The sequence below is a fragment of the Nomascus leucogenys genome, chromosome 12 (assembly GCF_006542625.1).
Source record: "Nomascus leucogenys isolate Asia chromosome 12, Asia_NLE_v1, whole genome shotgun sequence".
Taxonomy (NCBI): Eukaryota; Metazoa; Chordata; class Mammalia; order Primates; family Hylobatidae; genus Nomascus; species Nomascus leucogenys.
This window is the reverse complement of record NC_044392.1, coordinates 34,698,818-34,712,413: the sequence shown is the minus strand read 5'-3', so window position 1 is coordinate 34,712,413 and position 13,596 is coordinate 34,698,818. Positions and strand designations below refer to the sequence as shown.

At 48.4% G+C, this 13,596-nt stretch overlaps 1 protein-coding gene across 2 annotated transcripts in view; it reads left to right on the top strand.

Annotated features, from left to right (window-relative positions):
- The window catches only part of DUSP27 (dual specificity phosphatase 27, atypical), a 38,922-nt gene extending 25,630 nt beyond the window's left edge, over window positions 1-13,292 (top strand). The window contains exons 4-6 of one of the 2 annotated variants that reach the window (XM_030823194.1): window positions 1,471-1,702; window positions 3,401-3,618; window positions 9,899-13,292. In XM_030823194.1, coding sequence (XP_030679054.1) covers window positions 1,471-1,702; window positions 3,401-3,618; window positions 9,899-12,732 — 3,284 coding nt within the window. In that variant the 3' untranslated portion in view covers window positions 12,733-13,292. The remainder of the gene's footprint in view (window positions 1-1,470; window positions 1,703-3,400; window positions 3,619-9,898) is intronic. The other variant, XM_003258811.2, reaches the window with a different exon arrangement.
- The last annotated feature ends 304 nt before the right edge of the window (window positions 13,293-13,596 follow it).

Sequence of the window (13,596 nt, the reverse complement as noted above, 5' to 3'; positions counted from 1 at the left end):
GTGGGGGTCCCTCAGGGGGGTTAAAGGAGGTAAGAGAGAAGGGAAATGAAATCCTGAGCCCTAGGCAGAACCCAAGGCTCCCTGGATTTGCAGTCCATGAGCAACAAGCCCTGCTTACAGACCCATGGGAGGAGCAGATTCCATGAGGGGCTGAACCAAGTCTACCTTCCAAATGTGGCTGGACTCTCTGCAGCCCCCACCCAGAGACTGCCCATCAGGGAAAGAGATGGTGCCAGCAAGAGGCTATGGGGAACACAGAGGACACATCTTTCCAGCTTCTTTTCTCTCTCTATTCAGTATTTTGGCTACCACGTGAGAGGAATGATTTTGTTCTTTCTTATTTTTGTCTAACTTAAAGAAAGAAAACATCTTACATTTCCCCAAATTTGATAAACTGTGAGCAAATATATTATTAGAAGAAGATAAAGATTCACCCCAGATGTGAGCGAATTGGGGTTTGAGTTCATTTGGAGTTTGAGCTTTTCTGACCTGTGGTCAGAAAGGCCCTGAGTCGCATTTTGAGATTAGAATGAGAGCTCATGGCCAACCTTTGCCACCTATCTGTGGGCTGGGAGGCTGAGAATCATAGGTCCTTATATTCTAGTAGGGGGAAGAAGACAATACAAGAAATAAATCAGTAAATTAGGTGTATATTAGAAGGTAATATTGCATAAATTACTGCTGAAAGTTTTACTTTTCCCAGGGTTATTTGCAATCCATATGTAAAAGGGTCAAGCTAACAGAGTGAATTATACTATTAATGAATGCCATTCACTCATTTGGTAAATACTTCTACCTTTTTTTTTTTTTTTTGAGACAGAGTTTCGTTCTTTTTGCCCAGGCTGGAATGCAATGGCGCGCTCTCAACTCACTGCAATCTCCATTTCCCAGGTTCAAGTGATTGTCCTGCCTCAGCCTTCCAAGTAGCTGGGATTACAGGCGCTTGCCACCACGCTTGGCTAATTTTGTATTTTTTGTAGAGACAGTGTTTCACCATGTTGGCCAGGTTGGTCTTGAACTGACCTCAGGTCATCCGCCCACCTTGGCCTCCCAAAGTGCTGGGGTTACAGACATGAGCCACTATGCCTGGCCGCTAAATACTTCTGAGCATCCACTTTGTACTGGGCACTGTGGGAGTTATTAAGTATGAATCAAAGTACACCTAGTACTTAAGGTACTTGGTCTAAAAAATTATCGACCAGCTTCAGAGAAGCATGGGAGGGAGTAAAAGAAATTGGATCCCCTTTACCCACATCTATACAGTCTTCTTGCTGACCCTGATTAAAAGTGTTTGGGCCAGTGCAGCAGGTACCCTGGGCCCAATTAAAGCCCTTCCTGGGAGATCCTGCTGGCATTCAGTCCATGCCCAGAATCCTGGCAGCAAACTGGCCAAGAGCATGTTCTCCCCAGGAACCAGGAAGGCCATGATGTTCCTAACTCTCTGATGAGAATGCCGCCTGTCTCCTTTAGAACTCAAGCCACGGGGGGTCAGAGCAGACGCAGGGTGTCCAGGCATGCTGGAGTCTGCTGAACAGCTGCTGGTGGAGGACCTGTACAACCGCGTCAGGGAGAAGATGGATGACACCAGCCTGTATAGTACGCCCTGTGTCCTGGACCTACAGCGGGCCCTGGTTCAGGATCGCCAAGAGGCTCCCTGGAATGAAGTGGATGAGGTCTGGCCCAATGTCTTCATAGCTGAGAAGTGAGTCTGACTGCTCTTCATGACCCTTTGTCCCACCCCTCTGGTTAGTGCCTGAGACAGACGAAACTCCCCCAACTTTCACCAAAGGCACCCATAGGTCCATCCAGCACAATGAGGCTGCCTAGCCACTTACGCTGACCCAGCCCAGAGAAAGGCCCCTCCATCCACCTGCATTCAGAGGTCTCCAGGCAAGATGCCGCCATGACTGCTTATCCTTTGCCTTCTTGCCAGGACTCTCTTGTCCCTCAAGAAGGCCTTCCCTGGGCCGCCTTTCCTGCCACAGAGTCTTGCCAACTTCACCATCTCATAACATCTGTAGCTACCACAGAACCAGACACTAGGAGCCATTGACAATAATATTGACATGCATATGTAACTACCAACATTGGAAAATGTTCACAATACAGTAAGAAAGAATTAGATTACAGGAGAAGACATGTACAGTGTGCTGCTAATTGAGCAATAGATGTGTGTGTGTATGTGTGTGCATGTTTTTGCATAGACAACAGTTAGAAGGAAATGTGAGAAAATGTTAACAATGTTTCTCTCTGGGAGGTGTTTTTACAAGCGGTTTTTATTTTCTTCTTTAGATTTCCTTTGACTTGTACAGGTTTCCTAAAGTAGACATTGTTTTTATAACCCAAAAACTATTATTTTCTAAAAGTTTATCAGCGGTTTCCAGAACAAAAACAACTCAGTCACATCCTATTTCTTTAGGATGCCAGTGCATAATTGCTACCACTAGGTTAATTAATGAAACAAATTTTTGCTGACTCATCGAATACTTAATGAGATGTTTTCCCAGGGTAATTATCCAGATATCCGGAAGCAAAGGAGGAAATTTGGCCTCAGGGGAGGGAGTAGGGAAAACAGCTTTGAACAGTGGGTCTTATCTTCACCAAGGAGTAATCAGTTGCCTAGAACTTGATCCTCAGAGCTGGGCACCAAGTCCTAAGTGATCTTTAAATAGATCTTCAGATCCAGGAGCATTCATCTTATGGTCACTAAGAACCCAGGCATCGCCAGGTATCCTCAGCTAAAAGCTTTTGTTCCTACTCGGACAACCTGTCCTCAGGGCCTCTTCAAACTAAGCTGCACTTATTCAGCTACAGCAAAAAGAGCTCTGAACTAGAAATCTAAAACACTAGTTCTTGTTGTCTTTTTCTCCTTTCACAATCTTGGGAAGTTATAAGAGCTCTCAGATTGAGTTTTATAATCTTCAAATGGGAATAAAACAAGAGTCCCTGTCTACTTCTTAAGTTTATTGTTAGGATAACATAAAATAATGCATGTGAAAGGATTTTGACAATTATATGCATGCCATATCAATGTAGAATATACTTAATTTTATTATTTGTGCCTACCACTTTTGTGCCTTGATGAATATCCATGCCCAAGGCATGTGGTTTTAAACTAGAAGTCTCTAGATCATTCAAAGGTTTCCTTACACATCACTTTGTTGGCCTCTTCATCTCGCCCTTCCTCACCTAACTCCCTGTCTTTTCTTCCTTTTGCTGAGGCCAAGTCATCGACTCTTTCTATAAAGGTATTTGCAGTGATCCCCAGACAACCAGGGGCAGAAAAGGAGGCACTTGCCCAGCTGCGGCCCCAGACTGGCTGAGGCAGGCTCGCCATCACTGTGGTGACACACTTTTCTAGTTCCGACTCTGGCAAACAGGTCCCTGCCTCTTCCCCCAGGAGTGTCGCTGTGAACAAGGGGAGGCTGAAGAGGCTGGGAATCACCCACATTCTGAATGCTGCGCATGGCACCGGTGTTTACACTGGCCCCGAATTCTACACTGGCCTGGAGATCCAGTACCTGGGTGTAGAGGTGGATGACTTTCCTGAAGTGGACATTTCCCAGCATTTCCGGAAGGCGGCTGAGTTCCTCGATGAGGCGCTGCTGACTTACAGAGGTGAGAGGGGTCTGCCCGCTCCAGGCTGCTGGAATTCCACAGGGGGAAAAGCAATGTGGGGAATGTTATGAAAACCTGATTAGTTGGCGTGTCTGGGGGGTATCTGTCTTAAGAGGGCCGTTTTCTCTGAGAAAAGGAGAAAAGACAGGATAATCATTCATCCAGTAAGTAATTACTGAGTGCCTAGCATGTGCCAGCTACTATTCTAGGCACTGTGGTGAAAGATACAGGCAACGCTTCCAGCCTTTGACTGTTACACTGTAAGAGGGGACAGAAAATGAAAAAAAAAAAAAAAAGAGAAAAAAATGTTAGATGGTGACAAGTGTGAGGCAGAGACTAACTAGAACAATGTGCTAGAGTGACTGGCTAGCTCCTTGGAGAGTATGGGGGAGGAGGCCTTCTGACAATGGGACATTTAAGCCAAGTGACAAAGAGCTAGCCATGGGAAAACTGGAAGAAGAGCATTCCTGCGGAAGAGAACTAGTAGTGCAAAGATCCAAAGGTGGAAACCTTGGTGTGTTCAGGAATCAAAGGCCAGTGTGGATGAGCATAGTGGATGAAGGTTGAAGTGGCAGAGGCCCCCCATCAAACAGGGAGCTAAAAGCCAGGGTAAGAAGTTGGAGCAGCACCTTGATCTGATTTGTGTTTTAGAAAACTCCCTCCCTCCGCCTTGGAGAACAGACCGAGTTGGGAAGGTAGAGCGTAGTGCTTTGGGGCTGCTGTTGCTATATCCAAGTGAAAGGTGACATGAGACTAGTCTGCAGAGGTCATAGGCCTCAGGGAGGAGGGATGGAGCCCATGCAATGAGGCCGACAGCCTGGCTGGGAAGAGTTCAGGATATGGTGTCCAGAAACCTGGGTTTGAGTCCAGGATTTGCTACACTGTATATACAATGTGACCTTGGGCCATTTCCTTTTGCCCTGGGAACTGCAGAGGACAAAGACAAAAATATCAAATCCTAAAGTTGCTGTGAGGAATAACGTTTTAAAAATGCATATAAAATAACTCCCTTGGGACAACACCTGGCACAATAAATGCTTTAAAAATTATAGCCATTGCTATAATAATATTGTTAATGATTTCCTGGAAAGGGCATTGCCTGTCACCACCAATGGCCAGGTTGGGTAACTTCTAATGGAAAATACAAGCACACATATTTTCTTTTTTTATTATTTTTACTTTTTTATTTTTAGAGACAGGATGCAGCTCTGTTGCCCAGGCTGCTGGAGCGCTCACTATAGCCTCGACCTCCTGGGCTCAAGCGATCCTCCCACCTCGGCCTCCCAAAGTGCTGAGATTACAGGCGTGAGCCACCATGCCTGGCCAAATACACATATTTTAAATATGTATATGTATGTGTGTGTGTAAATTACATATATATATATAGAGAGAGGTACGTATGTGTATATATACACACATGTATACACATATACATATATACACACATACACACACTCACATATATATAAACAGTTTTCAGTTTTCTCCTTTGTTCAATGCTTAAAAACTCCTTTTTTTTTTTTTTTTTTGAGGCGGAGTCTCGCTCTTGTTGCCCAGTCTGGAGTGCAATGGTGCCATCTATGGCTCAGTGCAACTTCCGTCTCCTGGGTTCAAGCGATTCTTCTGCCTCAGCGTCCCGAGTAGCTGGGATTACAGACTCCCGCTACCACGCCCAGCTAATTTTTGTATTTTTAGTAGAGACGGGATTTCACCATATTGGCCAGAGTGGTCTCGAACTCCTAACCTCAGGTGATCCGCCCGCCTCGGCCTCCAAAAGTGCTGGAATTACAATAAGCCACCGCGCCCGGCCAAAAAAACTCCTTCTTTTTAAAATGTAGGACGTTTGACCAATGTGGGATTGAATGGGTCTGTCGGTCGTCTGCGGCGTAAGGAATGTGTCCCACCTCGCTCGCTGGTCCTGGCGCTCACCGGCCGATCTCGAGGCGGAGCGGATACGCGCGCAGTAGCTCCAGCGTGTGGAGCCGGCGGTCCCCCGCAGCATCCCAGGGTGGATGAGGCAGATCCCAGCATGTGGAACGCATCCCAGAAGCGATAGCTAGCCTTGGGGGTGGAGGGAGGAAGAACGAGCCCAAACGCGGAGGCGGAGTCGGTGCCAGGAGCCGCGCGGGCTCAGCAGGAAGTTTCCTGTCGCGGGTGTAACCCAGGCGCTGCCTTCCCTGCAGCATACCCAAGGCGGGCTGGGTCATGCTGGCCAGGAGCCAGCGCGTCAGCTACCCCGGCCAGAGACCGTAGGTCGGAGCGCTGAGTGCCCAGATCCCTTGCAGGGGCCAGTGCGCCCTGTGGGCATCTCCTCCCGATTCAGCCTCACTCTCCCTGCCAGGCAGCGAAAGGCCCTTATTGTTGCTGTGCTTGCTGCTTTTGTGGGTCCTTCCTACTCCACCACAGAGAGTTCGTGGCATCCCTAGAATTACTCCCTGAGCCTTAGGTCCTGTGGTTTTTCTCTACTTTAGGATGCTTAGGAGTCAGTTCTTGACGAGGAGAACAGGGAAAGAAACACCTGGCGCCGGCGTTTTACATGATAATCACAAAGAGCCTATGAGGAGGTGTTGTTATTTACATTGTACACACTGGGAAGTTGAGACCCATGGAAGATTAAGTGGTGACTTTGTATGGTGCACTGTGTAATAATCAAGATTCTCTTGGTTGCTAGTGTGGAAACCATCTCAAACTCCTTCACGAGCAGCAAAGGCATTAATTCTGAAGATGCAGGAAAGAAGCCAAAGACAGGAGCGTGGCACGCCGGGCAGGCCTGGAACAAGGACTGGACAATCTCAGGACTCTTGGTTTCCCTCTTCTTTCTTTTCTACTTCAGATAGCAAATGGCCATCCACAGGCCTGACATTAAACTAGCTAATTTCCTGCCTCAGTCCCATTTCCAAATTTCCTGGTGAATTTGTCAGATACTGGTCTTTTTGTGTACCCTGAGTTCCATCAACAGTGGCAAGTGGGGTGGCTTCTGGGCAAATACGGGTGTGGAGGGGGGTACCTTCTTAGGAAAGGGGGAATTATGAATTGGGAGGGTATAGCATAATTGCCTGCCATATAAAGGCATACTGAGAGTGTAGAGAATTCAAATCCAGTCTTGCTCAAGTCTGATGCTCTCCCCAGTAGCTGTACTCTTAAAAAAAAATTTTTTTTTGAAGGTCCTTTTTTTGAGACAGAGTCTCACTCTGTCACCCAGGATGGAATGCAGTAATGTGCTCTCGGCTCACTACCTCCGCCTCCCAGATTCAAGCGATTCTCAGGCCTCAGCCTCCTGAGTAGCTGCAACTGCAGGCACGCACCACTACTGCTCAGCTAATTTTTGTATTTTTAGTATTGACAAGGTTTCACCATGTTGGCCAGGCCAGTCTCAAACTCCTGATCTCAAGTGATCCACCACCTCAGCCTCCCAGAGTGCTGAGATTACAGATGTGAGCCACTGCGCCCGGCCTGTACTTTTCAAATTTTAAAAACAGGGACCCTCTTCACAGTCAGCCCTGCTGGTAATCAAAATGGTAGCTCTGCTAATTAGAAAAACACTACCTTCCTCAAACCATTTTACTGTTGGAAAATTTTCACCATAACCCAAGTATATTTTGATATTTTGATTTCGATGTGAAAAGGCCCCCTAGAGTTGTGCAGAGAAGCATCTATACAGCATCAGCCTGCCTCTAACAGAGAAGACAGAAAATCCTGTTGCTGCTCTGGGTGAAGTGGGTAAACATCCCTGAGTCTCACCCACCCAGCCTCTCTCTTGTCTCTCTGGCTGCCCTTTAGGCTCCTCAGAGGAGTCCCAGTGTGCTAGGAACACAGCAGGAAAAATGTGGCACCCCAACCTGGTCTCCGCCAGACTGAGTCTAAGTAGTATTTGATGCCCCTGTGAAGAAGACTGGCTGGTCATGTCCTGAAGTGTCCTGAAGTGAGCTGGTCTCGTGATTCCACCTCCAAAGAAAACCAGTGAGACTTAGAGATTAGCCACAGTATATGGTAGCCTGGTGAGAGGGTGGAGGGGAGGTCCTTGTAAGGGACAGCTAAGCCCTGAGCTGAGGATGAGAGGAGAAAAAAGACAAGTGCTTCTGTAGATGCTCCTTATAAGGCTTTTGCTTGTTTTTCTTTCTTTTTTTTTTTTTTTTTTGTAGAGACAGAGTCTCACTCTGTTGCCCAGGTTAGAGTGCACTGGTATGATCTCAGCTTACTGCAGCCTTTCCCTCCTGGGTTTAAGTGATTCTCCTGCCTCAGCCTCCCGAATAGCTGGAATTACAGGCATGCACCACCACGCCCAGCTAATTTTTGTATTTTTAGTAGAGACAGGGTTTTGCCATGTTGGCCAGGCTGGTCTTGAACTCCTGGCCTCAAGTGATCCGCCCACCTCGGCCTCCCAAAGTGCTGGGATTACAGATGTGAGCCACCACACCCTTGTTTGTTTACTTTTGAGGCAGGGTCTCATTCTGTTGCCTGAGCTGGAATGCAATGGGACAATCACCACTCACTGCAGCCTCAACCTCCTGGGCTCAAGTGATCCTCCCACCTCAGCCTCCCAAGTAGGTGAGACTACAGGCGCTTGCCATGGTTTTTTGTTTTTGTTTTTTTTAGAGATGAGGTTTCGCTATGTTGCCAGGCCGGTCTCAAACTCCTGGCCTCAAGCGATCCTCCAACTTGTCCTCCCAAAGTGCTGGGATTACAGGTATGAGCCACCACGCCCCGGCCTGTGGCTTTGACTCTGCTGATTTACCTCCCTCTAGTGGCTGCTGGTTCTTGGCAATAACACCTTTCATCATTACTGGGCCTCAAGTCCCCTGAATTTTCTGTCTCTGACCTCCTGTGTGACCAAGACATGACCTTAACTGCTGCAAAGATATAATAATAAAAGAGTCACCTCCCACCTCATATTGTCAGAGAGGATTTTTAACTGATTTAGCAAACATCCCCAAAGGCTGTTGGCAAGTAGATTGATGAGAGCAGGGAGGAAGGTCTCCAGTGGTCCCAGTCTGCATTTTAAATAGCTATTACAATGAAAGCACAGGAGGCATATTTGTCACGTTCATGAAGGATGCAAAGCCGAAAAGGAGGCCAGGAGCAGGTAAATGATCTGTTGAATGGTAGAGTCAAGACTTGCAAAAGCTCCTGAAGGCTATAAAAACAGACATCCACCAAAAGATGTTACTAGGAATTTGTGAAATTATCCTTAAGTTTAAAAATGACTGCACATTAAAAGGAACATGACTTAGTTGCAGTTTTTAAAAAACATTTTACAGGTTTCAGTTGACAGATGTAAAAGATAACTTGAGTTCATTGTGTGACATATCCACCCATATTGCAAGTTTATATGGCATCAGTAAAGCCCCAGTGACCCAAACAAGGGTGGGGAAGGGCCCACTCTACTCTATGTGAGTGAGTCAGTCCAAACCTGAAATATTTTGCTCCATCCTGAATACAAACTCCTAAAAAAAAAAAAAAAAAAAACCTGATAAATTCAAGTTTTGACCTAGAGGAAAGTAGCTAGAATAGTAAGGGAACGTGAGAAGATGTTCAAATGTTTGAAGGACTCAAAATAGCCAGGAAAAGAAAAAATATATATATTTTGGGAAGAATATGATAGCAATCTTCTTAAGGATATTTGTATAAAAGCCCTGTTTCATATAATATATTCATAGTTGACTTTATAATGTCAGAGCAGGAGTACTGGATGCTTGTTACAGAAATTTATACTTTTCCCTAACATATGAAAAAAATTTTGAAGGACTAGAGTGATCCAAAAATGGAGTGAGTTGTGTCTATGTGTCCATGTGAGCTAATGAGCTCCCCGTCACTGGAAGCATTCAGCAGTGGCTGGATAACAGGTGTGACAGGTGATCCAGCATCAGGGATGTTGTAAAGGGAATTCTCAAGTTTAGGATGTGACTTATGATGCTTCCCAACATCAAGATTCTATTTCTCTGTGATTCATTTATCTTAGTCTCTCATTCCTTTTCTGCTTTATCACCCTTCCCCCTTTTCTTGTATTTCTCCTCCCTCTGTTGCTCGGTTTGTGAGGAGAAAGTAGAAATGCACTCCAGTGTTTCAAATACAGGGCCAGTGGGGACTGTGGTGTCTCCCATCTGTAATATGGGGTCAGTGATGCTCAGCCCTCCTGTGTCTTGAGCTGGGATGAACTTCAGAGGCAAAGTAAACACCTTAAGTGCAGCACATTAAGACAGCACTTACCAAAGAAAACAAACAAGAACACTACAAGGAAGCCACTGTCATTACATCATTTTCTCTTGTGTTTTCTTTTCAGGGAAAGTCCTGGTCAGCAGCGAAATGGGCATCAGCCGGTCAGCAGTGCTGGTGGTCGCCTACCTGATGATCTTCCACAACATGGCCATCCTGGAGGCTTTGATGACCGTGCGTAAGAAGCGGGCCATCTACCCCAACGACGGCTTCCTGAAGCAGCTGCGGGAGCTCAATGAGAAGCTGATGGAGGAGAGAGAAGAGGACTATGGCCGGGAGGGGGGATCAGCTGAGGCTGAGGAGGGCGAGGGCACTGGGAGCACGCTTGGGGCCAGAGTGCACGCCCTGACGGTGGAAGAGGAGGACGACAGCGCCAGCCACCTGAGTGGCTCCTCCCTGGGGAAGGCCACTCAGGCCTCCAAGCCCCTCACCCTCATAGACGAGGAGGAGGAGGAGAAACTGTACGAGGAGTGGAAGAAGGGGCAGGGCCTCCTCTCGGACAAGGTACCCCGGGATGGAGGTGGCCCGCGCTCAGCCTCCTCTGGCCAGGGTGGGGAGGAGCTCGAGGACGAGGACGAGGACGTGGAGAGGATCATCCAGGAGTGGCAGAGCCGAAACGAGAGGTACCAAGCAGAAGGGCACCGGAAGTGGGGAAGGGAGGAGGAGGAGGAGGAGGAGGAGAGCGACGCTGGCTCCTCGGTGGGGAGGCGGCGGCGCACCCTGAGCGAGAGCAGCGCCTGGGAGAGTGTGAGCAGCCACGACATCTGGGTCCTGAAGCAGCAGCTGGAGCTGAACCGCCCGGACCACGGCCGGAGGCGCCGCGCAGACTCGATGTCCTCGGAGAGCACCTGGGACGCGTGGAACGAGAGGCTGCTGGAGATTGAGAAGGAGGCTTCCCGGAGGTACCACGCCAAGAGCAAGAGAGAGGAGGCGGCGGACAGGAGCTCAGAAGCAGGGAGCAGGGTGCGGGAAGATGATGAGGAGAGCATGGGCTCTGAGGCCAGCTCCTTCTACAACTTCTGCAGCAGGAACAAGGACAAGCTCACTGCCCTGGAAAGATGGAAGATCAAGAGAATCCAATTTGGATTTCACAAGAAAGACTTGGAAGCGGGAGACAGCAGCAGTGAGCTCGGTGCAGAGGAGGCAGTAGGGGAGAAGAAGAACCCCTCCGATGTCAGCCTGACAGCCTACCAGGCCTGGAAGCTGAAACACCAGAAGAAGGTGGGCAGTGAGAACAAGGAGGAGGTGGTGGAGCTCAGCAAGGGGGAGGACTCGGCCTTGGCTAAGAAGAGGCAACGGAGGCTGGAGCTGCTGGAGAGAAGCCGGCAGACGCTGGAGGAGAGCCAGTCTATGGCAAGCTGGGAGGCGGACAGCTCCACCGCCAGCGGGAGCATTCCCCTGTCTGCGTTCTGGTCTGCAGCCCCCTCAGTCAGTGCTGATGGGGACACGGTGTCAGTACTGAGCACCCAGAGCCACCGCTCCCACCTGTCTCAGCCTGCAAGCAGCATAGCGGGGTGTTCAACCTCCAACTCCACCACACCCCTGCCTAACCTGCCAGTGGGGCCTGGAGACACCATTTCCATTGCCAGTATCCAGAACTGGATTGCCAACGTAGTCAGCGAGACCCTTGCTCAGAAGCAAAATGAAATGCTGCTGTTATCCCGCTCACCGTCTCTTGCAAGCACGAAGGCAGTACCAGCGGCCAGCTGCCTGGGGGATGACCAAGTCTCCATGCTCAGTGGACAGAGCAGCTCCTCCTTGGGTGGCTGCCTATTGCCTCAGAGCCAGGCAAGACCCAGCTCTGACATGCAGTCTGTGCTGTCCTGCAACACCACACTGAGCTCACCCGCCGAAAGTTCCAGGAGCAAAGTGAGGGGGACCAGCAAGCCCATCTACAGCCTCTTTGCTGACAATGTGGACCTAAAGAAACTTGGCTGGAAGGAGAAGGAGATGCAGATGGAGCTTAGGGAGAAGATGTCCGAGTACAAAATGGAAAAGCTGGCCTCAGACAACAAACGCAGCTCCCTCTTCAAGAAGAAGAAGGTCAAGGAAGATGAGGATGATGGTGTGGGTGATGGGGATGAGGACACTGACAGTGCCATAGGGAGCTTCCGATATTCTTCCCGCAGTAATTCCCAGAAACCTGAAACAGACACATCCTCCTCCCTGGCTGTCTGTGATCACTATGCAAGTGGCAGCAGAGTTGGCAAAGAGATGGATAGCAGTATTAATAAGTGGCTCAGTGGCCTCAGGACAGAGGAAAAACCTCCTTTCCAAAGTGACTGGTCTGGAAGTTCCAGGGGGAAGTACACCAGATCGTCCCTGCTCAGGGAGACAGAGTCTAAATCCTCCAGTTACAAGTTTTCCAAATCCCAGTCAGAGGAACAGGACACCTCTTCCTACCACGAGGCAAATGGCAACTCTGTAAGAAGCACTTCACGGTTCTCATCTGCCTCCACCAGGGAGGGCAGAGAGATGCACAAGTTCTCTAGGTCCACGTACAATGAGACCTCAAGTTCCCGAGAGGAGAGCCCAGAGCCCTATTTCTTCCGCCGGACCCCAGAGCCCTCAGAAACGGAAGAGTCCCCAGAGCCACAACGCCCAAACTGGGCCAGGTCCAGGGACTGGGAAGATGTGGAAGAGTCATCCAAGTCAGACTTCTCTGAATTTGGAGCCAAGAGGAAGTTCACCCAGAGCTTTATGAGGTCTGAAGAAGAGGGAGAGAAAGAGAGGACAGAAAACAGAGAAGAAGGGAGGTTTGCATCTGGACGGCGGTCCCAGTATCGGAGAAGCACTGACAGGGAGGAAGAGGAAGAAATGGACGATGAAGCCATCATTGCTGCTTGGAGACGCCGGCAAGAAGAAATCAGGACCAAGCTGCAGAGAAGGAGGGAGGACTGAGCTGGGGAAAATCTGAGAACACTGAAAGAAACCACTCACCTTAGCATAGGGCTCAGGGCACACATTGCCACCACTCATCAGAGGATGAGGATACAGAGAGGATCTTCCAGAGGGGCAGAGCCAAAATGAGAGGTACTAAGCATAAGGGCAGCAGAGGTGGAGTAGGGAGGAGGCAAGGAGGGGGAGAACCATCAATACAAATATGAGGTCCGAATGCTGGACCAACTGACACCATTTTCTCTTGCCCAGCACCCTCTAGGCTTTGGTGTTTCACTTCATGTATTTGACAGTATTCATCACAGGCTGGAGAGGTGAGCTTGGAAAAGCGCTATAGTTTGTCAGAGACTCCAGTTTACATCCAGAAAGGCCATGGACATAGGACACGCTTCTGTCTATGGAGGTTTCATATGAGACCCAGAAAGTGTATCCTATGGCAAGTCTGACCTCTCCTGGCAATGCTCAGTTCTGATTTTTTTTTTTTTTTAATGTTTTGAGTCTCCATTAAAAATGGTATGTTGGCAAATAGTTCTTCTTTATTCTGGTCACGTTTAGCTCTTTGGATATTGGAAGAAAACCACTTTAAAAGACACAAATGTGTTATCCTGAGCCAGTCTCACCTTGTTTCACAAAAGCTGTGCCTCCAGACCATGCCATCATTGTCTCATTATAAAAAATAACAAACAAGTATTTGGCCTATGATACAATATAGCAGGAGACTACACTAGGAAAACCCTTGAGAGCAACAGAGGGAACTAGAGAAAGAGAGAATGAGTTTTATTGTGGTGAGAATGGCAAGATGTAAAGTAGAGAGAAGGCCTCTCTGGAAGGCAGAAAAACAAAAACAGAGCATGGTGAGAGAAGAAA